Source organism: Mustela lutreola, chromosome 4, assembly GCF_030435805.1.
Source record: "Mustela lutreola isolate mMusLut2 chromosome 4, mMusLut2.pri, whole genome shotgun sequence".
In the NCBI taxonomy this organism is placed as follows: domain Eukaryota; kingdom Metazoa; phylum Chordata; class Mammalia; order Carnivora; family Mustelidae; genus Mustela; species Mustela lutreola.
Window position 1 is genome coordinate 185,459,430 of NC_081293.1, and position 26,222 is coordinate 185,485,651.

General features: G+C 39.4%; 1 protein-coding gene across 1 annotated transcript in view; it reads right to left on the reverse strand.

Annotated features, from left to right (window-relative positions):
* Window positions 1-4,227: 4,227 nt before the first annotated feature.
* Window positions 4,228-26,222, reverse strand: part of MTPN (myotrophin) — a 54,242-nt gene continuing 32,247 nt past the window's right edge. Inside the window, exons 2-4 of the mRNA XM_059171945.1 lie at window positions 23,764-23,877; window positions 22,922-23,005; window positions 4,228-5,955 (exon numbers count right to left, since the gene is read on the reverse strand). Coding sequence (XP_059027928.1) covers window positions 5,869-5,955; window positions 22,922-23,005; window positions 23,764-23,877 — 285 coding nt within the window. The 3' untranslated portion in view covers window positions 4,228-5,868. The remainder of the gene's footprint in view (window positions 5,956-22,921; window positions 23,006-23,763; window positions 23,878-26,222) is intronic.

The following is a 26,222-nucleotide window of genomic DNA, read 5'->3' on the forward strand; positions in this document are numbered from 1 at the left end:
AGAGTGACTTGGTAGCCAACCCCCGGAGATGGAACAGTATTAGAGGTCAGCCAGGGACCTACAGCTACGTAATACATCGTCAGATTTGTTACTAAGAGCTTAGGAAGATATCGCGGCTTTAAAAAAAAAGATTCTAGTGATCTAGTAGTATCCTCAAAACCAGCACCCAGTGATCAGGAATTGTCGATGCATTATTTTCCTTTGTGTCCTAAGAGGTGTGACTGCGGAGGTCGCTAGACATGTGACCCGTCGTTCTATCCCAACTCTGTAAATAAGGCCATCCCTGCTGCGGCAGCTGCTGAAGGCTCAGAAGTTGCCAGGGTGGCCGGAATGTGCTTTGTTTTGCTGCTCTATTGAGAGCTGTGTTCGGTATATGCCACAATGGCTCGGTGGCCTGCATGTGACCCCACGGTCAGCACTCCTCCATGTGACATTGTGACTATGATATTTGTCTTTACTTCATTGATTGGGGTTTGTGGTCCCAGTAGTACTTACGATGCTACAGGGCCGTTTGCGTACAGTGACAGTTAGGTATAGTCCCATGGTCGTAACCGCGATCCTTTAGTCCTGATTTACTGAAAACAACGCTTCTGTCCTATTGGACTGTGTAGTGATTTCACATGAGAAGTTCAGAACAAATATGGTGAATGTCCACCAAGGGGCAGGTACTATAAAAGCTGCTGACGTATTTTATTCTCAGGCAGTTAGTTATTATTTCAATGAAATAAGAGCCTTGCAGGGAAGTAACCTATGGCTGATGTGTGATGATCGGGCTAGTATCTGGGCAGAAGAGTTGATCCTAAACAGAGCACGGTGAGGTGACAGGCAGGTGGCGGTTTCTGAGCCCATGGTGGTCCCACCGCAGAGAAGGATCCACATTCACAGCACTAACACCAGCACGGGGAATGGGGGGGGAGTGGGGACAGCAGGAACTGGCCTCCCAGTGTGGCTATCTCCTGCTGTAGGATGGACAGGCAGAAACCAGCAGGGAACGGGGGAAGTGACTGGAGCAATCCCCGTGACCTGCAATGAGTCAGGCACAAGATAAGGAGACGCGTGTCCTCTCTTCCCAAATTCCTCGCCTCTCTGTGGGATTCAAGGAAGGACTTGGGAAAGGCTCAAGCAACTTGGCCATGGGGACCCTAACCCTGGGCTCCTGCGGAAATACTACCCACAGCATGTGACAGGACATCCTGCAGGGAAAACCCCCTAATAACAAAGGGTCATTCTCACAAGCATGGTCTCTTTGGGCCAGCTGTTACATCTTCCCTTCGCTTCTTTTGCCCAGCGCCTAACTTTGAGGCTCATCTTGAGATTTTCTTGGGGGTTCAGTTTTGCTGACGCTCCCGTGTTAGAGGCTTCCCTTTACTTCATCTCTAGGAAGCCAACCTCGATGACGTCCCATTTGCAGGTTTTTAGACTCTAATGGTCTCTCACAGTAGTCCTCAAACTCGAGTGTGCATCAGAATGTCCCAGAGGGTTAGTTACACTGTGGACTGATGGGCTCAGCACACGTTGCAATTCGGTTGGCCTGGACTGGGCACCTCAATCAAGTCCTCAGGTGGCAGTGACGTGGCTAGGCCAGGGACATTTTAGGAACCCCTGATCTCACAGAAGGAGAAAAAAAATCCTCTAACCATCTCATCTACTCTGTTGCATCGCAGTCCTGTGGTTGCTGGTGTCTAACTGCAGGTTTTCACAGTAACTCTTAAGTGCTTTTCGTCTAGATGTAATGCCTTCCTTGACTAATACTGGTCTGTTCTTCAGTGATTACAGAAGATGCCCTGTTCCCTTTTACACATATTTAACTAGATTTAAACACTTAGATGGACCCCACTTCTTTTTTTGAACATTTATTTTACAGTGTGTGCAGTAGGGGCAAGGGGCAGAGGGAGAGGGCGAGAATCTCAAGCTGACTCCCCAATGAGTGAGGAGCTGGCTGTGGGCTGGATCCCAGGCCCCTGAGATCACGACCTGAGCTGAAACCAAGAGTCAGACACTTACCCAAGTAAGCCATCCAGGCACCCCTGATTCCTAAGGTTTCATTGATCAAAAAATCTGTGAATGCTCACATCTACCCTACATGGTGCCCCATGCTTACACCTTGGTTGGCAATAGGAAGGTCCTGGAAGATGGCTTTTTCTGCCTTTGAGCACCTGCACATATTGTTATTATTCATTGGCCATTTCAAAAGAAAAATACACGGTCGTCTTAGGTTGTTGACAAGATTACAACAGAATCCAGCTGAATATAATCTTGCTCAGATTTTGAGGTTCAAAGTGATTTAATGTTAAATCAGAACATTTGTTCCGAGGAGTACATGCTAAGAGCATGCTCATGGTCAAGTAGGTCTGGCAAACGTGAACCCTGGGATGTGCGGCAACCTCAGTGAGCATAGGAAAGATCTGAGTGGCTGCCCATGACCCTGGCCCGGATGCTCGAGGACATGCTGGCTAGCCCTTGCTTTTAGAAAGTCAGGATTGCCGAACATTTTGTAAGTGAGCCAGTCTGCGTTGGGAGACTAATACAAGACCAAAGCTTCCAGATACGGAAGAGCAGTTTATTTCAATTAAATCTTTCCTGTCTTATTTCTTTCCACTTTTTTCTAGCATTGGGGGTTACGAGGGGGAATATGGATGACCAGAGTCGGAGTCAATCAGAGGCTGGGTTGAGCTGTGAGAGGTGGGCTTGGAAAGGAAGGCCGCAGGAGCCGAGGGAGGAAAAGCTGCCGACTCGTTCCTTGTAGCACAATTCAAGTTTATTCCATTTGTTCTTGCAACACAAAACTGAAACACGGTATTATTTAGCATTCGGATGTACATGAACTAGGATCATATGAGAAACCCAACTGCGTCAAAAGTATTACATGATGGGAAAAAAGAACTCAAATATATCAAAATGCACAAAGCACTAGTCTTCCTTCAGTACTGCTTAGAAAGATATGATTGTTTCTCCATTTACGAAATAGAGTCAGGACGATTTAAATTCTTAAAATTTTGCATGCAAAACACTGCAATTGCTTAGGTAGGAGGGCACTCTCACCAGCTTCTTCTATACACAACCGAGTACACAATATTGCAAGGAAGTAAAGAGCAGCTCAGTTGAAGTTTTAGGGGAAAAAAAAAAAGTTGGTACATCTAGATTTAAGATCCATTATTTGGGGGGAAAGAAATCAGTGAGTGAAGGGCCTTACTTGCAGCTTGCACACACTGTACCCGCCTACCTCTCCTTTGTGCCCTGCCGGGTGTAGAAGGTGAGTTCTGCATAGAGGGTGACTTGGGTATCGTCGGGTGCTGTGTTTGAACTCTAAGTCTACTTCGATACCAGAATGAAGCTGCAAGGGTGGGGGGGGAGTTTGTTAGGATACTAATGTAAACAGGTAAACCACCTGATTTTACTTGATATAGTGCATACAAAATGACTGACTTAATACAAAAACTACAGAACATGCAAGATTTCTTCTGAGATGTTAAATATTCAGCGGAGAACAAAACTTACTTAACCTTTCACTAATGCATGTAGTACCAAAAAGCAGACCTGTTTTTAGCTTCCTTTACTCAAAAAATGAACATTAAGTGTTGTGAATTTCTCTGCCAAGTGGTTCAGAAATACATTATAAATAACCTAGTTAAAAAAAAGTGTAAACCACATTGGCCAGTCTATTCTATGTTTACGTGATTTTCTCAAGCAGTCGCCCCAGGGTTACGGGGCCTACAAGATGGCTGAGAAAGAAGAGGGAAGGCGAAGGAGCCTCTACTGCGACACGAACAGCAGGATGAACTGTACAAAGAACCACGTGCTTTCTATGCCGGGTGACTGAGGAAAGCAGACCAGGTTTAGGAATGACAGGACACAGTGCACTCTCTGCAACGGCCAACTGCAACACACTGGTTAGAAAGGAAAGGTAACAACCAGAGCGGGTAAAACCCACGCCTTGTCAACAGCATTATGCCAAAAGGTGAAAACGAGGGTATTGAAACACCTTGTTGCTCCCAAAATACAGACTGATAAAATGCCCTCCGTCTTCGTGAGGATAGCTCTGCTTCCATTCAGTCGTGTAATGAAGTCTGTTTGCAGACTTCCAATCCAACTCTAATAAGCTGTATTAAGACAGCAGAATTAGCCAAATATATCGAAGTATTTAAACCTCTATTTTATGATTGTTTTCTTGGATGCAGGAAAATTACAGGGTTAGGCTAGCTGTAAGCAAAAAGCCACAAGATTTAAAAAAAAAAAAAAAAAGTTTCATGGGGAAAAATACACATGCACACACACACACACACCCACCCTAACAACCGATCAGCAACCAATCACTCAAATTTGTTATTAGCTGGCTACTCTTGATACTAGTTTAACCCTGCTTTAGAATGCTACATTGCCTTACAAAATCATAATTCTTTGTTATCCATAATCTGAATACAAGCCCCTAACCCAACCCCCCCCCCTTTAAAAATTTGAGGTACATTCAATTATTGCATGATTTGGCTGAGGAAAAACCCTAACATTTTTAGTAAGCTTTTATGGATGGCAAGTCAAAGGAGTCAATATTTTAAATGCAAGATAGCAAATTTAAGGGTATATGTTTTAATTCGTTGTACTGCTCACGAAATGAACATGTGAACATGTGTCCGAATATTTCCTGCAGGTCAGAACACCCATTGAAGGGCCCTGTATTTTTAAGAACACAGAATACGTTTTGAAGGGGTCACATTAAATGTGATGCATGGTTTAGTAAAGAAACAAAAGATCTGTTATGCAGGCAGGCTGGCATGTGTTCAGCAGAAGCCTACTGACAAGTTGGGGAAACCTGGTAATGAGCGAACTTTTGAAGGGACAGGGCTCAGTTTGTCCAGATCGTAAATCTCACCCCAGTGACAGCTTTGGTGCAGTAATCAGCATCCAAGGAGGGTCTGAGAGAGGATTTCCAAAGAATGTTCCTTGATTCTCCAAACATAACTGAGGCCAATCCATTCAAAGAGCAAATAAAGAAAATTCAGAGGTACTAAGACAACCATTCTCTATAGGACACTAACAGGCTATGGCTATGATTCTAAGTTTAAATCCCCTTTTACTACCAGCAGGAGGTTGAAAGTGTTTCAATGTTATATAAACGTCTGAATCTAGAGGAGAAAAAAATATGCACACTGGAATGATTTCTCCTTTAGGCTTCCAAAATTTAAGATTTTATAAATAAAACTAGTCAGTTTTATCTAAAGATACATGAAATCCATGTGAAAGGGGAGAGGAAATCCAAAGTTGAGTCATCCGGCAATTTAGGAGTGTGCCCCCTCACCTTAACTGAGCTCCCACGTAAAGATGAAAGTCGCTGAGGGAAGATTTGGTCGCCGACCACGGGCAGCGCTCTTAACTACGCCAGGAGGCCCCCAGTCGAGTGCGTCTTAAGGCAGAAGGCTAGAGCTGATTGCTTATCTCAGCACCCGGAGTTAGGTCCCAGCAGCCGCCGCTGCTCGCGCAGTTACGGCTACCCCGCACGGAGAGCTGGCCTTGGGAGGATCAGACCCTCGACACCATCTCATGAATAAACTAGCTAGGGAGCTGAAAGGGTCAAATGGTACTGGTAGGTTTTGTCTTTGCTCTCCCTTGGGCATAAGCTGTATGTTTTGTTGGAAATGGAAAAGAGGCGGACTTGATCAGGAATCCGAGTAAAAGCCTGACCACAGTTTTTTTCCTCTCTTCCCAAACATTGTTTTTTTCTGGTAGTCTGATTTGTTATGAATTTCTCTCTCCCCTCACCCCTCTTAAAGTATTTAGCTGAAGAAGCTGGCAGATAGAGAGTGACAGACAGACAGGCAGCAGTGTGAGGCCACAGGAGAGCCCTTCTTCCAGAGCTGTCAGCCCATCCGTCCATCACTGAAGAAGAGCTTTGATTGCCTGGTTGTCAGTGGCTTCAAAGGCAGTTAGTCCATCTGGACCTTTCACGGTCTTATCAGCACCCTGAAAAGAGAGGAAATGGCCATTAATACTGAACGAGTCCACCCTAACGCAGAGACTCCATCACCTGCATAGGCTAATGTGTAGATCAAGAATCAAGAATCTCTATACTAATGGGGTCCCTTCTACTGAAAAGAAACCCCAAACATCTGGCAAGTTTGTAGACTAAGTGGTGAAAATACCAGATTATTTTTCAGGCACCAGAAACTGTAAGCTACAAACATAACTTGCCAATAATACAGGCAACGACTGCCTTTCACTTACACTATCATGCATTCGCTAAGCTTTAGAAAAGAGTTTCCCTAGGTGTAATGTGGGGAAAATCACTTTTGCTAAAGGACGTATTACTGTGACAAAATGATTTCTTTGCAACACCTTGTGGAGAGTGCATATATACTACACGTCTATTTCTACAATTCAGAGCTTACAAACCATTTACTCGAGACATGTTCTGAAAGAACGCTGTGTAACACCGAACATTCTACGTACAAAAACTGAGCAGTAAATGGTTGTCCTGTGGGCTATAAAAGGAGGCTCCCTTCTGTATGCTAGGGAAATCCTCTCCGGCCTACTCCAAAGCTTTACCTGGACAGTGGATTCTAGAATATCTTCTTTGCACCTTGGCGTTTCAATTCTGAGAATGTGTACATACAGCTTTCTATCTGTTGTTTTTAGCTGCCTTTACTAGAATGAAGCTCCAGTGGAGCATCTCCTCTGTGCTACTGACTAATGAGCTCCCAGTACCTAGAAAAGTGCCCAGTGTTCGGGAGGTGAGTTTGTTCCCGTACCACGTCTGAACCTTTTTAACTCCCAGAGAAGCCAGCATGGCAGCCCCGACCAGGGTTCAGCCATTCAACAGCCGCTAGTACCCCACCCTCCTCTCCTGGTCAGATCTCCACTGTTCTGTTCTAAGGCCTAGAGAATTCTCCAAACTTGACATAAACAGTTCTTTAAAGACCAACTCTGGTCAAACTCCCCAGTCTCTTCCCCCATTAACCTCTCTGTGTGCTAATCCTATGGAACTTCTCAACACGCTCATGTGCCATGGGCCGTGTCGCTATACACGCCGGGTTCTAGACAGACAATGCCTTACCCCAGTGCTCCGGGAGAGTTGCTCATTCAACAAGCTCTAAATAATACTCTCGTTTATTTGCATTATTAACTTTGGATATTATCTTCTTAATTCCTGCCACAGGATGAGGCTTTAGCTCACCACCACCTTCTTCCCCAGACTATCTTATTTCTTATATTTAAAATATCAGTTTGTTTCTTTAGAGGTTTAAATAACTAGCATTTAAATTTATAAGTTTATTAAATTTCTATTTCTTGTTCCATCAGTTCTGACAGTATCTCATCCCTCTACTTTATAAGATATTTTCTCTACTTTCCCATCATTCCCTGTACTTCTTCACTTAAGCTTTTCTATTTTGTCAAGATCAACTTTTATATTGTTCTGTAAGAACACTTTTGATTCTTTTTTACCTCTTACAGTCACCATGGTATGTATTACATCCCCAGAACTCCCTCTTTCAACTGTTAAGTGTGTATCTTCTGACCACCTTCATTCATTTTGTCCATTTCCCAACACCCCACTTCTGACAACCATCAATCAGCTCACTCTATGAGTCTGTGTGTGTGTGTTTAAAGACTCTGCATATAAGTGATTATACAGTACTGGTCTCTGACTTATTTCACTATTATACTATGCCCTGAAGATCCATCAATGTTGCTGCAAATGGCGGAATTTCCTTAATGGCTGAATAATATTCCTGTGTGTGTGTGCATGCACACATGATTGTATATTATACACCACATTTTCTTTATCCACTTGTTGATGGACACTTAGGTTGTTTGGATGTCTTGGCTACTGTCAATAAATGCAACAGTGAACATGGGGGCTGCAGATATCTTCTCAGGATGGTGATCTCATTTTCTTCAGATAAATACCCAGAAGTGGAATTGCTGGGTCATACGGAAGTTATTTTAATTTTTTGTGAGGAAACTACATACTGTTTTCCAATTTAAATTCTCACCAACAAGGTTCCCTTTTCTTCCTATCCTTGCCAACATTTGTTATATCTTGTCTTTTTGATGGTAGCCATTCTAACAGGTGAGAAGTGAGATTTCATTGTGGTTCTGATTTGCATTTCCCTGATGACTGGGGAAGCACTTTTATCCGTACCTGCTGGCCATCTGTGTGTCGTCTTTGGAAAAATGTTCAAGTCCTCTACCCATATTTTAATCAGATTGTGTTTCTTCTTCAATTGAGTTGTAATTCTTTATATATTGTAATTCTTTATATATTTTATATACTAGATTTGCAAATCTTTTCTCTCATTCCATTGGTTGTCTTTTCATTTTGTTATTTCCTTTGCTGTACAGCAAGCTTTTTGTTTGAGGTAGTCCCACCTACTTAGTTTTGCTTTTTTTTGCCTTTGCTTTTGGTGTCAAATTAAAAAAAAAACAGAGCCAACATAGATGTTAAGGAGTTTAACCCCTATGTTTTCTTCCTAGAAGAAAACATTTTCTAGGAAGAAAACATTGGGGTTTTTCAAGTTTTATGTTCAGGTCTTTAATCCATTTTTAGTTGATTTTTATGTAAGGTGTTAAGACAGCTCTCCAGTTTTCCCAATACCATTTATTGAAGAGACTGCCATTTTCTGACCTTATGTTCTTGGTTTCTTTAGTAAACTAGTTGACCATATACATGTGGGTTTATTTCTGGGTGCTCTGTGCTATCCCATTTATTTCCTGTGTGTCTGTTTTTATGCTAACACATTACTGCTTTGATTACTATAAGCTTTGTAATAGGTTTTGAAATTATGAGGTGTGATGTCTCCAAATTTGTTTTTCTTTCTCAAGACTGCTTTGGCTATTTGGAATCTTCTGTGGTTCCACATATGAAGTTGGGATTTTTTTCTTCTGTATCTGTGAGAATGCCACTGGATTTTGATAGGGACTGCATTGGCAGTCGATTATTTGCGGTAATTATGTGCATTCTAGCATTCTAACAATATAAATTATTCTCAAATAGTTTAGTGCTAAGAGTATTAAGATTGGTAGGGTGGTTCCATCCGATAAGGCCATTTAGGGATAGAGGCCCGTTTTCCTATGTTATTGTTCTCATCGTCTGGCTCAAGCTGGCTCACCTCTACATGTGCTTCCTCCATAATCTTTTCCTACAGATGTGTTCATTTTTGAGTTTTTCTCTATCATGGTAAAGAATACCACCATCTTCCAGGAAATGTGCAGACACCATATAATTTTTGTTACTTTCCACATAATCAGTCACCAAGTCTTTAGAACAGACTATTCTTAACAATTCTCAGCTGTCCTTGCTACCATTACTTTCTTAGTTCAGGATTTTTATATAGAAATCATAATTCAATAATTTCCTATCATTTCTCACATTTAAAAAATATTTATTAGGCAAAGAGAGAGCAGAAAGTGGGGGGAGGGGCAAAGGGAGAAGCAGACTCCCTGCTAAGAGGGGAGCTGGATGCCAGGCCTGATCCCAGGATTCTGGGATCATGACCTCAGCCAAAGGCAGACATTTGACTGAGCCACCCAGGCACCCCTCTTTTTTCACTTCTTACACCATTTCGGTTCAGATTCCGTACACTTATTTGGGTGATGTCTGTTAAAATCCAAGTCTCATCATACTACCCACCTACCAAAAAACCTTAAAGGTATCCTAACAGAAGAGAAGAGATAAATATTATGGCAAATGAGGCATAATTTGCTATTTACCTGTCTAGTCATATTTCTTGCTAAATCCTTTCTAGTGTATGTTGTAGCTGTGAATAATTTTTTATCTTACCCTAATGCATCAAGGCCTCTTTTTGTCCCTCTGCCTTTTCTAACACTGTTGCTTCTGTTTAGAATGGCCCCACAATTCTGTTAGATTCCTGGACACAAGTTTCTAAGGTTCAGCTCCGGTATCAACTGCTTTATGAGAATTACATTACAAGTGCTTTATGAATTGTGGTGCCTGAAGTTGTAATGGCACCCTTATTTATAACATCATGCCCTTGACCTCCAGGACCACACTTGACCTCTTCTTCCTTCAAATGCCTACTATGTCACATAGAAACTACTGCCACAGCAATCACACTTTAATGCACTGGTTTTCTGTATTTGTCTCCTTCTATTAGACTAGACTTTGCTCTCCCCTGCTTCAGAGGCTGAAAAGAAACTGAATCCCCAGATGCCTACAGAGCTATAGAAGGCCATCTGACACAAATTTGGCCTCTCCCTTGGAGGCCTTTCCTTCTTCAATAAAGCCCTAGGAGGACAGAGTTCTTAGCTCTTTCCTCTTGTTCCTACCCAAAACACAGACATAAGGCCTGGAAGTTCAGCAGTCCTCTTGTGACCATAAGGTCTGGGGAAGATGGAGAAGGGAGTGTGGGATGTTGATGACGCAGCACATCCAGCTGCCCAGCCTGGGCCTACACACCTCAGACATCTTGTTATGAATTACTTTCTTGGTTAAATCACTGTAGGAGGAGTTTTTGTTACAGATGAACTCTACTTCTCTTTAGGCAGTTACCAGTCTTTAATTATATTCAAAGACGTGTCTCCCCCAAATTAGGCTGGGCTCCGGAGGGTAGGGGTCTTGTTATATTCATCTCTGTACTTTTTACACCTAGGATGATGCTTGGTGTGTAACAGTTGCTCAACAAAAATGCATACGTAGGTCACAGTGCAAGGGAATATTAGTAACATCAATCTTACTCTTAGTGATCATATATATCCATCACATTAAAAGGAAATGGACCTTTCTACCATCTTATGTATATACATACCAAATCACTGTTAACTGCAAAATATGTATTTTGAATTCATATACATTTTAGAACAGTCTTGAGAAACTGCTCATTAAGAATTCCCTTATCTCATGATTTGGGGCATTTCTTTATAGTTCCACAGTAGTATGATAAAGTGCTCAGAATCTGGGAACTTTCAGTTGTTTGAGTATACACTTAAATATTACCATTATCATAGAATTTATACAATTCAATTTTGAAATCTACTAAAAACAGTAACATTAAAGAATTATTCAAGTATCTACATTTATACATATTGTATATTATTTACTGGTATAGGATTTAATAGCACATTTAATTTACATAAAGACACAGGAGATAGAGTGAAGAATATTTCTGGGTACCCCAAAGAATCTAATACAATACTCAACGCACCGAATGTTAGTTTTTTTTTGTAGCAGTTTTGAGTTTTTATCTAATACTACAGATACATCATCTCATTTTTTCTTCACAGCAGCCCTATAAAGTAGGTACTGTTCTTTTTTATTTTGAAGATTTTATTTACTTATTTTTGAGAGAAAGAGAGAGTGAGAGGGTGAGCAGGAGTGGGGGAGAGGGGCAGAGGGAGAAGCACACTCCCTACAAGCAGGAAGCCTAATGCAGGACTTGATCCCAGGACCCTGGATTGACCTAAGCCAAAGGCAGACACGGAACCAACAGAGTCATGCCGGCGCCCCATTCTCTCTTTTTAATAAGAGATTTAACTCGAAGCTCAGAGAGGTTAAGAAACTTGCCCAAAGTCAGTTAGCAAGTTAAAGAAACTAGAGCTTTCTGACTATACATTTTGTGTTCCATGCTATCTTTAGTTAAAAATGACCTATGGCTTTTCTCCTAAAAACATCAGGGTGAGACCGAGATTCAGGAATTTATTAACTTTAAGTATTTTTGTGCCTCCTACAGGAAAATGAAGAACCTTATACAATTATGTATATAGTATGTCAACTGTTGAACACTTTCAAGCTAAAAACAGTGTTCTAGATAACCAATTCCCAAGACTATTCAACATATATTTATGAAGTTTTCCATTCATTGCTAGACATAGTTTTGGTAACATTTTACCAGAGCACAGACATCTCATCCCCCTCCCCCACAATTGCTTAGGGCTGCTTTTGTGCTACAACAGCAGAGCTGAGCAGCTGTAACAGAGACCATGTGCCCTGCAAAGCCCAAGATATTTATTATTTGGTCTTTTACAGAAAATGGTTGTCAACTCCTATTCTGGGGCGTTAAAGAGAACAAGAAGCCAGTTCTCTGCATATTTTCACAACCTGGAGAGGACAAAGGAAAGGCTCACGTATGCAAAACATTACTCGGAGGCAAGGACAGGCATACCTCATTTTAATGTGCTTTTGCTTTATTGCACTTCAGATACTTTTTTTTTTTTTTAAAAAACAAATGGGAGGTCTGTGGGAACCCTGGATCAAACAAGTCTCTCTCAGTGCCATTTTTCCAATAGCATTAGTTCATTTCACATCTCTGTGTTGCATTTCGGTAATTCTTGAGATATTTCAAGCTTTTTTCATTTTCTGTTCTGGTGATCTGTGTGTGATCTGTGAGTGATCTGTGATCTTTGATGTTCCCACTGTCACTGTTTTGGGGCACCCTGAATTGTGCCCATATCAGATGAGGAACTTAGTCCCCAGCCTGTCTCCTTCTCCTCCAGCCTCCCTATTCCCTGAGACATGGTCTGGTATTAAGCCAATTAATAACCCTACTGGGCCTCTAACGGTTCAAGTGAAAGGAAGAGGTGCCTGTTGCTCATTTGAAAGGTGGTGGTATGAGATGATCGGGGCCTACATAATGAGATGCAGCGGGTGAACGCTGGCGCACGGCCACTGCACCAGGCGACTACTGACCTTCTGCAGACAGTCAGGAGGAGGATCATCTGAATCTGGACTGTGGCTGAGCGAGGGTAACTGAAACTGTGAAAAGTGAAACTCTGGATGGGGGGTGGGGGGAACTATTGTGCTGGCTCCGTGCTGCAGGAGAGAACACTCACCAGGCTTACATGTGAAGGAACTTGCTCAAAACCACAAAAGCTATTAAGAAGCAGAACTGAGAGCTACACTGGACAGGGTGGGGTAGGGGGGTTTTGGTGTGGAAGCAGCAGAGCCCCAGTATACACCCGTGACAAAAACTATTCAATAATGACCCCAGACTAAAAGATCTAAATGGGAAAAAAACTAGCTTACCATGGGTGTATCTGTATGAGACTCAGGAAACATTAAACAGTGTAACAACTGATTTCTTCATTTGAGGCAGTAAAATTTGTGGCTGTATTAATTCTGGCAATTCAGAAAGGCATGGCTGGGTTCTTTGAGAGTCATCTGTCCTAAAGCATTTTTAAAGCCAGACTTGCCCCTGTGAAATGGAACAGAATTCGGGGGTTCTGAGCAATCAGAGAATCTGTGCTTGAGGGTATGTAAAGCTGTCTAAGTTCTACTGGGGGTGGAGCAAGGAGTAATGAGAGTGAAAAATGGTTCTACCTGCAAGCATGGACTTGTCTCTGCTGAGAAGGGGGACTTCCCAATCTCTGGCTCTTATCCATTAGATTCTCCGTTCAGTAGCAAATCTGTACCACAGTCACTTTGAAAATTTGACAATGCTGGTATTTGAGAGGGGTATTCAGTTTTTATCATTAAGTGGCTGCTGCATTTTAAAAATACAATGCCAATATGTTTAGCAAAAACATCAATGTTATAAGATGGTCTTCTAAATTTTCTTAAACTGATGTTAAGTATTTTTTACTCTTTAGACCAACTGTCCATAAAACACTAATAGCTTCATTTCCTTTTCATAAGAGGAAGGTATCTCATTTGTCCTACTCAAACAGGAGCAGAGATATCAGTTGTCTGCAACAGCTAGGAGTCACTACAATTAGTGTTGCACATCAGCGGTCACTTGTCATACGGTTAGAGCAGATACGTCCTGCTAAGGAGGGAACTTTGTTGACCCAGTGAAGCAGAGAAGTCATGGAAAACAAAAAGAGCCCAAGTTTCTTTGGCTTTCTTCCTCTCAGATACAGCTTACTGTGCTAATTACCACTAGTAACAAATGACCGTGTATAATAACAATCGAAATATGCTATAGGTTTGTTAGTCTAGGAAAACTGTAATTACCATGTTTTAAAAACTTGGATTACATTTTCAATTTACAAGACCTTCATTCTCACGTGCCAGGGTACAACTTTTTCTATTTATTTAAAAGAATTCTTATTTTCACAGAAGTTGAGTGGTCATTTTTAATAGCGATGTGTACTTACGTGGGGACAAAATAGGAACACACACCAGAGTAGATGACTCAGCTTACCCGTCTACAAAATTATAGTAAACTTAACATCTTTGAAAGAGGAACAGAAGTAAACATTTAAATATTTCCCTTTCACCACAGTGGTTTATTTAGAAGGGGTTTTCCTCAGGATTAGGAAACAAGAATACTTCTTAAAATCCAATTATCAATTACATAAATTATAAGATATTGCATAAATTATAAGGAATTTTAGTATTAATAGAGAAATGTTGCTATATGTTAGATAATATATATCATAAAAATATTATAGGAAATGCCTAACATGACAGTGTATTAATGCTACAGGCAAACTTTCTCTCAGAAAATTAAGATACCAAAATATATATAGCTGTGGGAAAGAAATGAATTTTGGACTTATGAGAGTCCACTGGCTAATAATAAAATTCAAGAGTATCATTTCATGATTAACCCTCTTCTAACTAAGGTCTTCATGAAACAATGCTATTGATGAGATTTTAGTCAGGAAGATCAGTAATAAACAAGGAAAATTCCAGATCACTGTCCTATAAGCTCTTGTTTAGCTCCATTAACTGGTAATAAAACTTTTCAACAAATAAGTATTAACATAGGTGAGTGAAAGTACCCAGAATGATAGATACATTCTCAACTTGTATCACTTAGGAAAGATCACTTTCCCAGTGAGGGTTGGTGTTTTAAAATGATGTGTGCTATAAATTCCAAACTATTCATGAGCTAGAACAGGAGTGTGCAAACTATGACCCAGATGCTTGCTTTTGTAAGTAAAGTTTTACTGGAATGCATGCAGCCATGCCTGTCCTTTCTCCATTGCAGCTTTTTTACAACTACAGTTGACATACAATGTTACATATGTTTCAGGTACACAACATAGTGACTGGACAACTCTATACATCATGGTTTGCTCACTGAAAGTGTAGCTACCACCTGTCACCATACAAGCCTATCACAATGCCCCTGACGATATTCCTGTGCTGTACCTTTCATCCCCGTGACATCTACATTCCACAGCCGGAAGCCAGTACTCCCCTTTCCCCTTCACCCATTTTGCCCATCCTCCTGCCCCATCCCCTCTGACAACCACCAGCTTGTTCTCTGTAATTATGGGTCTGTTCATGCTTTGTTTTGCTTGTTAGATTCCAAATAGAAGTGAAATCATATGGTATTTGTCTATGATTTCACTTACCATTAATACCCTCTACATCTGTCCATGTTGCAAATGGCAAGATTTCTTTCCTTTTTATGGCTAATATTCCATTGTGTGTGTGTGTGTGTGTATCCTTTATTCATTTATCTCTGTATGGACAGTAGACTGCTTCCATATCTTGGCTACTGTAAATAATGCTGTCATAACCACAGGAGTGCACATACCTTTCTGTATTAACGTTTGAATCTCTTCTGGGTAAATACCCAGTAGTGGAATTATTGGATCATATGGTATTTCTACTTTTAATTTTTCTAAGAAACCGCCATATTATTTTCCACAATAGCTGTATCAATTTGTTTCCACCAATGATGCACAAAAGTTATTTTCTTTCCATGTCCTTGACAACACTTGTTATTCCTTATCTTTCTGATACTAGCCATTCTGACTGGTATAAGGTATTGTTATCTCATTGTGGTTTTAATTTTACATTTCTCTAATGATTAGTGATACTGAGCATCCCTTCATGTGTCTGCTGGCCATCTACATGCATTCTTTGGAAAAATGTCTATTTGATTACTTGGATGTTTTTGGTGTTAAGCTGTATGTTTATATAATTTGGATATTTACCCCTTATTGAATATATAATTTTTAAATCTTTCGGTAGGCTGCCTTCTCATTTTGTTAATAGTGCCTTTCACCGTGCAAAGGCTTTTTATTTTAGTGTAGTTCCAAGAGTTTATTTTTGTTTCCCTTGCCTTAGAAAAATGTTGCTAAGGCCAATGTCAAAAAGATTACTACTTTTTTTTTCTGGGAAATTTCAAGTCCCATTTACAGGTCTTTATTCCATTCTGGGTTTATTTTTTGCACTTGATATAAGAAAGTGGTCCAGTTTCACTCTTCTGTAATTGTGCAGTTTCCCCAGCATCATGTTTTGGACACTTTCTTTTCCTCACTGTATATTTTTGCCTCCTCAGTCACAGGTTTATTGACCATATTAAGCACGGGTTTGTTTCTGGACTCTATTCTGTTCCACTGAACAGAATGTGTATTTCTGTGACAGTACCACAGTGTTTCATTATAGCTTTGGAGTATTTATCTTGGAATCAAGGGTTAGGATGCCTCCAGCTTTGTTCATTCTCAAGAATGCCTTGCTATTCAGGTTTTCTGTGAATCCATACAAACTCCTGTACTTGTTTTAGTTTGTCCTTGGCTGCGTTAGAGCTCCAGTGACCACATCGTCTAGAAAGGCATACATGACTGTAAGAAAACATGTGCCAACCTCTAGACTATAGGATATATATATATATATATATTTTTTCTACCTTTTAAACATCCCTTTTACTCCTCACATTTCCTGGTTGAGATTTTTTAAGGTAAAAGCCCAACCAAACAAAAAACCTTATTCAACTGAGAAAATTACAATTGAAAATAATATATACTTCAACAGTCTGTTTTGTTTTGATAAAAACAAGCTGACGTCAATTAGGCTTGGCCTTTTCATGGACTGCTGTGCTGTCTGGTTGCTGCTGGTTCTATGCAGAAGTTTGTTTCATACTCTCGCTTGGGCTGCTTCCTCCTCTGCTACTGCTACATTTCCCAGGATGCCTCTTGGGCCTGCATTTTAACCTGTGTCCTTTCCCTGGTCTCTTCTCCCCAGTTTTATACGATGTTTTTCAAGTACTCCTTTCCATCTTATAGGTTGTTATTTAATAATTCTATAGTAGCTTATTTTTTTAACTTCAGTGTTTGCTTTGTATTTTCATATTCATTTAGATTTATTCACAGATTAAGTTCTTGATTCTGATCCTTCTTGCATCTCAGTTTTTCTCTTTGGGTTGAAATCGGTTTCTTCCTGAAGTGAATCCAAATATTCACTTGTTTGTTACTCAGGATGCTCACCACTTCTGGGCTTAGAGCAGTCTTGGATCAGCTCCTACCTTTTCAATACTCTCTTGCTCATTTCAGGGAATGTTTTCTTCTTCAACCCCAACCCCTCTGCTTTCTGTGTCTCAAGGATTCATTATAACTTCTCTAATGGAGCCCTGCTTATGTTCCAAAGCAAATACTGACTCATTCATTTTAAAAACCACTTTTCTGTCATAGGAGGGAAAAAGGGGATACCATGGCATGTGCTCGTACCTCAATCTTGAAGTAGAAGTCCCACGTGTATTGATCTTTTTAAAAAAAATTATTAGTTCAAAAATAAAAGATCGGGCCAAATAACTTTATCTACAGAAATAAATGTGTTTCATTCTTGTAACTGTCCCTCCCTGTAATTCTGATAGGGAAAGAACATGGACTTCTGAGTCATAATCCTGGAACAAATCTTAATTCCATTGTATTTTGTTTAACATTGGGTAGATACTTAACCGTCGTGAGCCAAATGGTTTCTTTATCCATAATATGGAGATCATTATACCTATATATTTGGGTTGACAGAAATTAAAGGTGATAAGATAAACAAAGTGCCTGTACATATTATGTTCTCCACAGATATTAGCTTCTTCTTCTGCTATATGGACATTCCAATCAAGAAGTAAATGTTTCTAATTCCCACATGGGTCATAAACTTCATCTTCCATTGCATTAAATTAGAAACAAAAAAACTTGTCCAGTAAGTGATCTAGCATATCACATAGTTTGATTCTGAATGTTCTACTAACCCTCTTTCTTTTGTTTTTGTGGTTTTTCTTTCTTTTTACCCCTATGGGTTGTAATCATACTGAGTTTTCAACTTCGTTTACTTTGGCTTTTTTCTTATACTAATGATACATCAGCGGGATAATATATTATAAATGTCAATTTGATAAACTTTTCAAACTAAGTACTTTTAAAATGAATTCGTAATAATCGATAAGGATTCAAACTTTTGACAAAAGGCAGAACCAGATTTCGTAATAGAAATATTGATTTTAACAACAACAACAAAAAAGTGCTCTGGAATAGCCTTATTTTAGCAACGAAGGATTTCTGAAAGAGCACAATCAATTTCCAAAAAAGTATTTGGCTAACAAAACTATAGGGTATCCATTAAAGAAGCTTATGCAATAATAAAAAATCAAAGTAATTTTGAAAAAGCAGAACTGAATTTTACTATGCTTTCATAAAGGTAAAAAAAACCCCTTTCATCTAAAATAACAGCTCTGCATGGGTACAATTCATCTGCCATTAACAGAGCCGTCTCTGAACGTCACTTACCTTCAGAAATCAAGGCTCAGACACAAACAAAAGAACAGTATTAGAGTCACAAGTGAAAGAAAAAATAAGCTAGTTAAAAGTCAAACAACCAACTTACAATCAATAATGTAGCAACATTGTATATAATTACAGAGACCTTTCTAAGAAAACATATTAGGGCCTAATGTACATGCAAATCAAGGCAGAAAATGGAATCTTATAGCAATGTCTTAACGACCTGGAGCATCATGCTTTGGAAGTAAGGAATACCAACGATGGTTTGCGACTTCTCTAGTAAAACAGTAACTCTTTTGTTTCTCCCGTGGAGAAAGAGGGGCATATCAGAAAGAAACAGAGTATGAGATATGGCTAAAAAGAAAGAGCATGCTTAGGAGCATCTCATTTAATGACCACAGAGCCTAAGCTAAAAAGGATTCCTTTATAGTTTTTTTAATTTAATTTTTTTTTTTTTAAAGATTTTATTTATTTATTTGACAGACAGAGAGGCAGGCAAAGAGAGGGGAAAGCAGGCTCCCTGCTGAGCAGAGAGCCTGATGCGGGGCTCCATCCCAGGACCCTGAGATCATGACCTGAGCCGAAGGCAGAGGCTTTAACCCACTGAGCCACCCAGGCACCCCTTAATTTAATTTTTTAATTAGGTTTTTATTTTCAGAGAACAAAACCTGAGCTGCATCAAAAAATATCAGGGAAAGAGAGACAAAGGAGAGGGGGAAGAAATCCTGTTTTATCTTTTATTCTGACTTACAAATTTATATTTTGGGCTGTAATTGACATATTGGGCTGTAATTGACATATAACATTTGTATTAGAGTTGTATTAGTTTGCTTTGATACATGCATATATTGCGAAATGATTATTACACTAAAGTTTAGTTAACATCTATCACCTCCTCACATAGTTTTTTTTCTTGTGATGAGAACTTTAAGATTTACTTAGCAATTTTCAAATTTATAAGACAGTATTATTACTGTTTCTTTTACTATACACTCAGCAGACAGGTTGAGGCCAGGGGAATGTAATTAAGTCCATGCTGAGGAACAGAGCTGAGAAGCAAAGAGAAGTCAGATCCTGGTAATATGGCTTAAGCCCCAGGGTCAGGCTGTGGGCCTCAACTGTAGGTATGTGAGTCAACAAGGTCTTCTTACTGTTTAAGCCTATCTGAGCTGGATTTAGTTACGTGCAATATAAAGAATTCTAACTAATAAAATATTGGAATTATATAAATCTTTAACAAACTGTAAATCAATACTTGTAGCCTGTGACAAACAGTTCTGAATATGGTAAGCAAAAATATTTTCCCAGGGATGAAATGGTCCAGTACTTTTCAAAGGTACTTTTTTTTTTTTTTTAATTTTGAGGAGAAAAATAAGGTATTTTTATTCTGTACTTCCCACAGCAAGGGAGTCAGCCACCAAGCCTTGCATTTTGGCAGACTCAAAGGCAGGTGGGGCAAGTGAAACGCTTCACGGAGTAGTGATTAAAGGAAGACTTTCAGAAGCTGTCAGCTTTCAAAAGAATCTTTCCATGGGTGTGGGGGAGGAATGGACAGGGAGGAGGAAGACAGAATGACTAGTTATCTCTGTGAGCACATCCTACGACAGATTCTGGATCAACTGCAGTGACCAAGAATGATATTTTCATTTGTTTGGCTTTGGAAGAACCACATCATTCATATCAGTATAATGTGTAGTATCTAAAAATTACTCTTGATTTATACCTCCTCTACCAAAATAAAAACCCAACCCCAAGCCAGTAACAACCACACACTTAATGAAATTTAGTAATGGTGTTTAACATGCAGCTATGGGGGGGGGGGGGAAAGAGAACTTGAATTAACTGCTGACAGTTTAAATCCTTAAAATCTTCAAAAAATTATCAATAGAGTTAAGAGACAAATGTACTAGCCTTCTTTCCTAATTTTTTTAAATCTATGAAGCATAAAATCCTCTTCAGTCTTAGTTAAAATAGGAGCCACTATTTATCGATCATTTGTCAGGTACTGTGGCAAAATACTTTATATCCATTTACTCATTTAATTTCGGTATCTTTCTTCCTTTAGCAGGACTTACTTTAAAATCCCAAGTGAAATGCTACAAACAGTATTTTCTAGAGTATGTCATAAAATGATAAGCTTGGGATTAATACTGGTGCCCTGTTTTATAAAGATCTTGTCTTCCATCATTTGCAACTGACTGGTTTGTTGAGACTGGAATTTGAACCCCATCTTAGAGTTAACACTGGAAAATTCCAAACTTAACAGAACCACAAGCATATCAAGACACCAGATGACGTGGAGGGCCCTTATTTATAGCAAACTGCCTCTAATAATCTCACTCGGTATGTACAACAGAAAATGAAGCTTACACATTTCATACCAGGGCTACTCAAAGTGCAGTTTGTGAACTTAGCACCAGTCTGCAAACTTAGTAGTCTAGGACATTATCTACATCACTAAGTATAATGCTTAGTTCAGCTAACTTGTTTATTCATAGCAAGATATTCTTGATAAAGGAGACTGGACTGATTTAGAGTTTAGCTCAAGCTCCTTATCCATTATGAACTGGTTAACAGTTTGTGGACCAGCTATTTGGAAATAACACTTGTTCTAGACCTCAATTTTAAATACTGCCTCTAGTTTTCTATCCCTGATGCCACACACAATTTAACTGACCAACCATATACTTAGCCTAAACAGTCAAAAAGTAATTGAAAAAAAAAAAAACAAACAATAAAAATTAGCAACTGAGATAAAAAATAATAGGACACCTAGGAATAAACCTCACCGAAGAGGTAAAAGACCTGTACTCTGAACAAGCTACAAAAACCAATGAGAGAAACCGAAGATGACACAAAGAAATGATAAGACATCCCATGCTCATGGATTAGGAGAACAAATATTTGTTGAAATGTCTATACTACCCAAAACAATATACCCATTCAATGCAGTCCCTATCAAAGTATCAACGGCATTATTCACAGAGCTAGAACAAAGAATCCTAATATTTGTATGGAACCATGAAAGACCCCGAATAGCCGAAGCAGCACCGAAAAAGAAAAACAAAGCTGGAGGCAACCACAAATCCAGACTTCAAGTTATATTACAAAGCCGCAGTAACCAAAACAGTATGGTGCTGGCCCAAAAATAGACACACAGATCAATGGAACAGAAGAGAATACCCAGAAATGAACCCACAACTATATGGACAATTAATCTTCGACAAAGCGAGAGAGAGAATATCCAGTGGGAAAAAAGACAGTGTCTTCAACACACAATGTTGGGAAAACTGGACAGTAACATCCAAAAGAAAGAAACTGGACCACTTTATTATACCATACATAAAAATCAATTCAAAATGAATGAGAGACCTAAATGTGAGACCTGAAACCGTAATAATCCTAAAAGAGAACATAGGCAGTAATTTGACACTGGCCATAGCAACTTTCTAGATATGTCTCTTGAGGGAAGGGAAACAAAAGCAAAAATAAAGTCTTGGGACTACATTAAACTAAAAAGGTTCTGCACAGCAAAGGAAATGATCAACAATGCTAAAAGGCAGCCTACATGATGGGAGAAGATAAAGAACTTACAAAACCTAAAACCCAGAAATGAATAATCTGACTAAAAATGGGCAGAAGACATGAGCTAACATTTTTCCAAAGACAACATCCAGATGGACAACAGACACAAGACAGGTGATGTTAAACATCTTTTCATCAGGGAAATGCAAATCAAAGTTACAATGAGATATCACCTTATACCTGTCAGAATGGCTAAAACCAACAACACAAGAAACAACAGGTGTTGGGAGGATGTGGAGAAAGGGGCATCCTTGCACGCCGTTAGTGGGAAAACAAACTGGTGCAGCCACTCTGGAAAATGGTATGGAGGTTCCTCTTAAGTTAAAAATACAACTACCCTATGATTCAGCGAATTGACTACTAGATACTTACCCAAAGAATATAAAAATACTAATTCAAAGCGATATACACACCCGATGTTTACAGTGGCATTATCCACGATAGCTGAATTATGGAAACAGGCCAAGTGTCCAACAACTGAAGAACGGATAAGGAAGATGTCTATACAAACACACATATACACAGTGGAATATTACTCAGCCATGAGAAGAATGAAATCTTGCCATTTGCAACAATACATATGGTGTTAGTATTATGCTAAGCAAAATGAGTCGGAGAAAGACAAATACTATGATTTCACTCATTTGTGGAATTTAAGAAACAAAAACAAACCAGCAAAGAGGAGAAAAGAGCGGCAAACCAAGAAGTAGACTCCTCACTATAGAGAACAAACTGCTGCGTTACCAGAAGGGAGGAGGGCTGTGGGATGGGGGACATCGGTGATAGGGATAAAGGAGCACACTTGTGGCGAGCACCAGGTGGTGTATGCAAGTACTGAATCGCTATATTGTACACTCGAAGCTAATATTACACTGTACATCAACTAAGTGGAATTTTAAATAAAAACTTAAAAACAATTAGCAATTGACCTCACCTTTGACAGAAGTAATTTCACACAGGAAACATGACCTTCATAGACAGCAGACAGAAGAGGGGTAATATGATGTTTATCTGGAGCCTATGAAATAATGAGATAAAAAACTTTATTTTTCATTTCTCCCTTCCTTCTAGATTATTTAGAGAACTCTCAATGTTTTCCTATTTGCCTTGTTACATGAAATTGCTTTATAGCTATAAGTTTCCCACTATTTAGACAGCGGCCAAGGCCCAAGCCCATAAGAAATATCTCCTTGGGTATCAGTGCAGTGAAGTACAGGACACAGGGTTTTGACCTCAACTCAGACCTTGACTCTACCACTTATTGTACTGACTATTTAACCTCTTTGAGCCCCAAGTCCTCACTATTGTAGGAATGTCAGTGAGGTCCAGGAAGGGAAGAGGTGGGTAGAAATTAGCTGCTAAAGAGGTAAAAGACTGATACAATGGGGCCAGGTGACACGGTGTCCCCTGAGATGTATAAAGTATATCTCACTTGTTATCATGGTTACTTAAACATTTGTCCAAAAGTCTGAAAAGCTATAAAAGGCAAGAGCCGGGAGATGACTGCTCTCGTCTGACCTTCTGCCTATTGACCTTTGTCCAAAACTCCAATCTGGATTTATCCTAGGACTGCAGAGTCCTCCACTGCACGCTAGCCATTTGCTACCTATAGTTTTAAAAGTCTGTCTGTGCTGCTTATTTTTTAAAAAATTCTTAGTTACAGGAAATTTGGTATAATTTTAGACTTTTTATTCTTATTTTACAAGCCTATAGAAAATATTATTCAGGGCATACAACAAATTTTTTTTTTCTAAAATGACACTGTTCTTTACATACATTAATATCTGCTCCTTTCAGCAGCAGAAATTCCAGGATTTCAAGCTGCCCACAGTCTGCTGCATAATGAAGAGGCTTCCTTCCACCTTCTAGTGTCCGGTTGACATCTTCTCCCTTATAAGAGAAGCCAAATGAAAATGATATTTAGATGGATGGTAGACTGAAGACGGAACATGAAAATACCTGGTATTCTTCCCTTCTTAAATCATTAGAATTTCATGAAACAGTTACATTTTTTGTGAGGTGAAATAAGTGACCAAGAAGTTGAAATTAAATTCTGCATAGTAGCACACATACAGTATGAAGGTAATTCAATCATGTCTAGCCAAACTGAAAACAGACAATAATGCTAACTGTCATGAAATACTTTACTGTACTCTAAGGAGTTCAGTCAGCATAATGTCAAGATGTGACCACAGAACACTGGTAAGTTCAAATACTGAGAGTTTATGCTGATCACAGGACATGTATTATAATTCAAGGAAAAGAATCATGACTTTGAAGGAAGCAGACATCATTATCACAAGGTAGTTAGTATTGCTACTAAGAATCATTTCCTTCATTTAACATTTACTAAAGCCCCACTATATGGCAGGCACCGTGCACAGAGACAAAGGTGAACAAAATCAGACATGGCTTCTGATTGGATGGAACTAACCATCTTGTGTGGGGAGGAAGATATTAATCAAAAAGTAACATAATTAAACAATGTTAACAAAAACCACACACACACAAAATACTTACACCAAAAAAAAAAAAAAAATCAAAACATAACTGTTACAAAGGAAAGGAACTCAGTGCTGTACAAATACTATCAGAAGAACAGGACTTAGACTCCACCCCAAACTACTCGAACTCATGCAGCAATTCAGTAACGTGGCAGGATACAAAATCAATGCACAGAAATCAGTTGCTTTCTTATATACTAACAATGAAAATACAGAAAGGGAAATTAGAGACTCGATTCCATTTGCCATAGCACCAAGAACCATAAGATACCTGGGAATATACCTAACCAAAAGAGGTAAAGGATCTGTACACGAGAACTACAGAACACTCATGAAAGAAATTGAAGAAGACCTAAAAAGATGGAAACGCATCATGCATCGGAAGAATAAACATTGTTAAAATGTCTATACTGCCAACAGCAATCTATACTTTCAATGCCATCCCAATCAAAATTCCACCAGCATTTTTCAAAGAGCTGGAACAAACAATCCTAAAATTTATATGGAACCAAAAGAGACCCCAAATTGCTACGATATGTTGAAAAAGAAAAAACTAGGGGCATCACATTGCCTGATTTCAAACTTTACTACAAAGCTGTGATCACCAAGACAGCATGGTACTGACACAAAAACACACACACAGACCAGTGGAACACAGTAGAGAGCCCAGAAACAGACCTACAACTCTATGGTCAACTAATCTTCGACAAAGCAGGAAAAAATATACAGTGGAAAAAAACCAGTCTCTTCAATAAATGGTGCTGGGAAAATTGGACAGCTATGTATAGAAGAATGAAACTTGACTGTTCTCTTACACCATATACAAAGATAAACTTGAAATGGGTAAAAAGAACTCAACGTTGAGGCAGGAATCTATCAAAACCCTAGAGGAGGACATAGGCAGCAACCTCTTCAACAACAACAACTTCTTTCAAGACACGTCTCCAAAGGCAAAGGAAACAAAAGAGAAAATGAACTTTTGGGACTTTAACAAGATCACAAGCTTCTGCACAGCAAAGGAAACCGTCAACAAAACAAAGAGGCAACCAATGGAATGGGAGAAGATATTAAAAAATGACAGTACAGACAAAGGGTGATATCCAAGATCTATAAAGACCTCCTCAAATTCAACACACACAAAACAGATAGTCACGTCAAAAAGTGGGCAGAAGATGTGAACAGACACTTCTCCAAAGAAGACATACAAATGGCTAATAGACACATGAAAAAATGTTAATCATCATTAGCCATCAGGGAGATTCAAATCAAAACCACACGAGATACCACTTTACATCAGTCAGAATGGTCAAAATTTATTTAATAAGACAGTAAACAACAAGTGTTGGAGAAGATGTGGAGAAAGGGGAACCCTCTTACACCATTGGTGGGAATGCAAGTTGGTGCAGCTACTTTGGAAAATAGTGTGGAGATTCCTTAAGACATTAAAAATAGAGCTACCCTATGATGCTGCTATTGCACTACTGGGTATCTACCCCAAAGATACAGATGCAGTGAAAAGAAGGGCTATCTGTACCCCCATGTTCATAGAAGCAATGACCACAGTCGCCAAACTGTGGGAAGAGCCAAGATGCCCTTCAACAGACAAATGGATAAAGAAGATATGGTCCATATATACAATGGAATATTATGCCTCCATCAGAAATAATGAATACCCAACTTTATCAACATGAATGGGACTGGAGATTATGCTGAGTGAAATAAGTCAAGCAG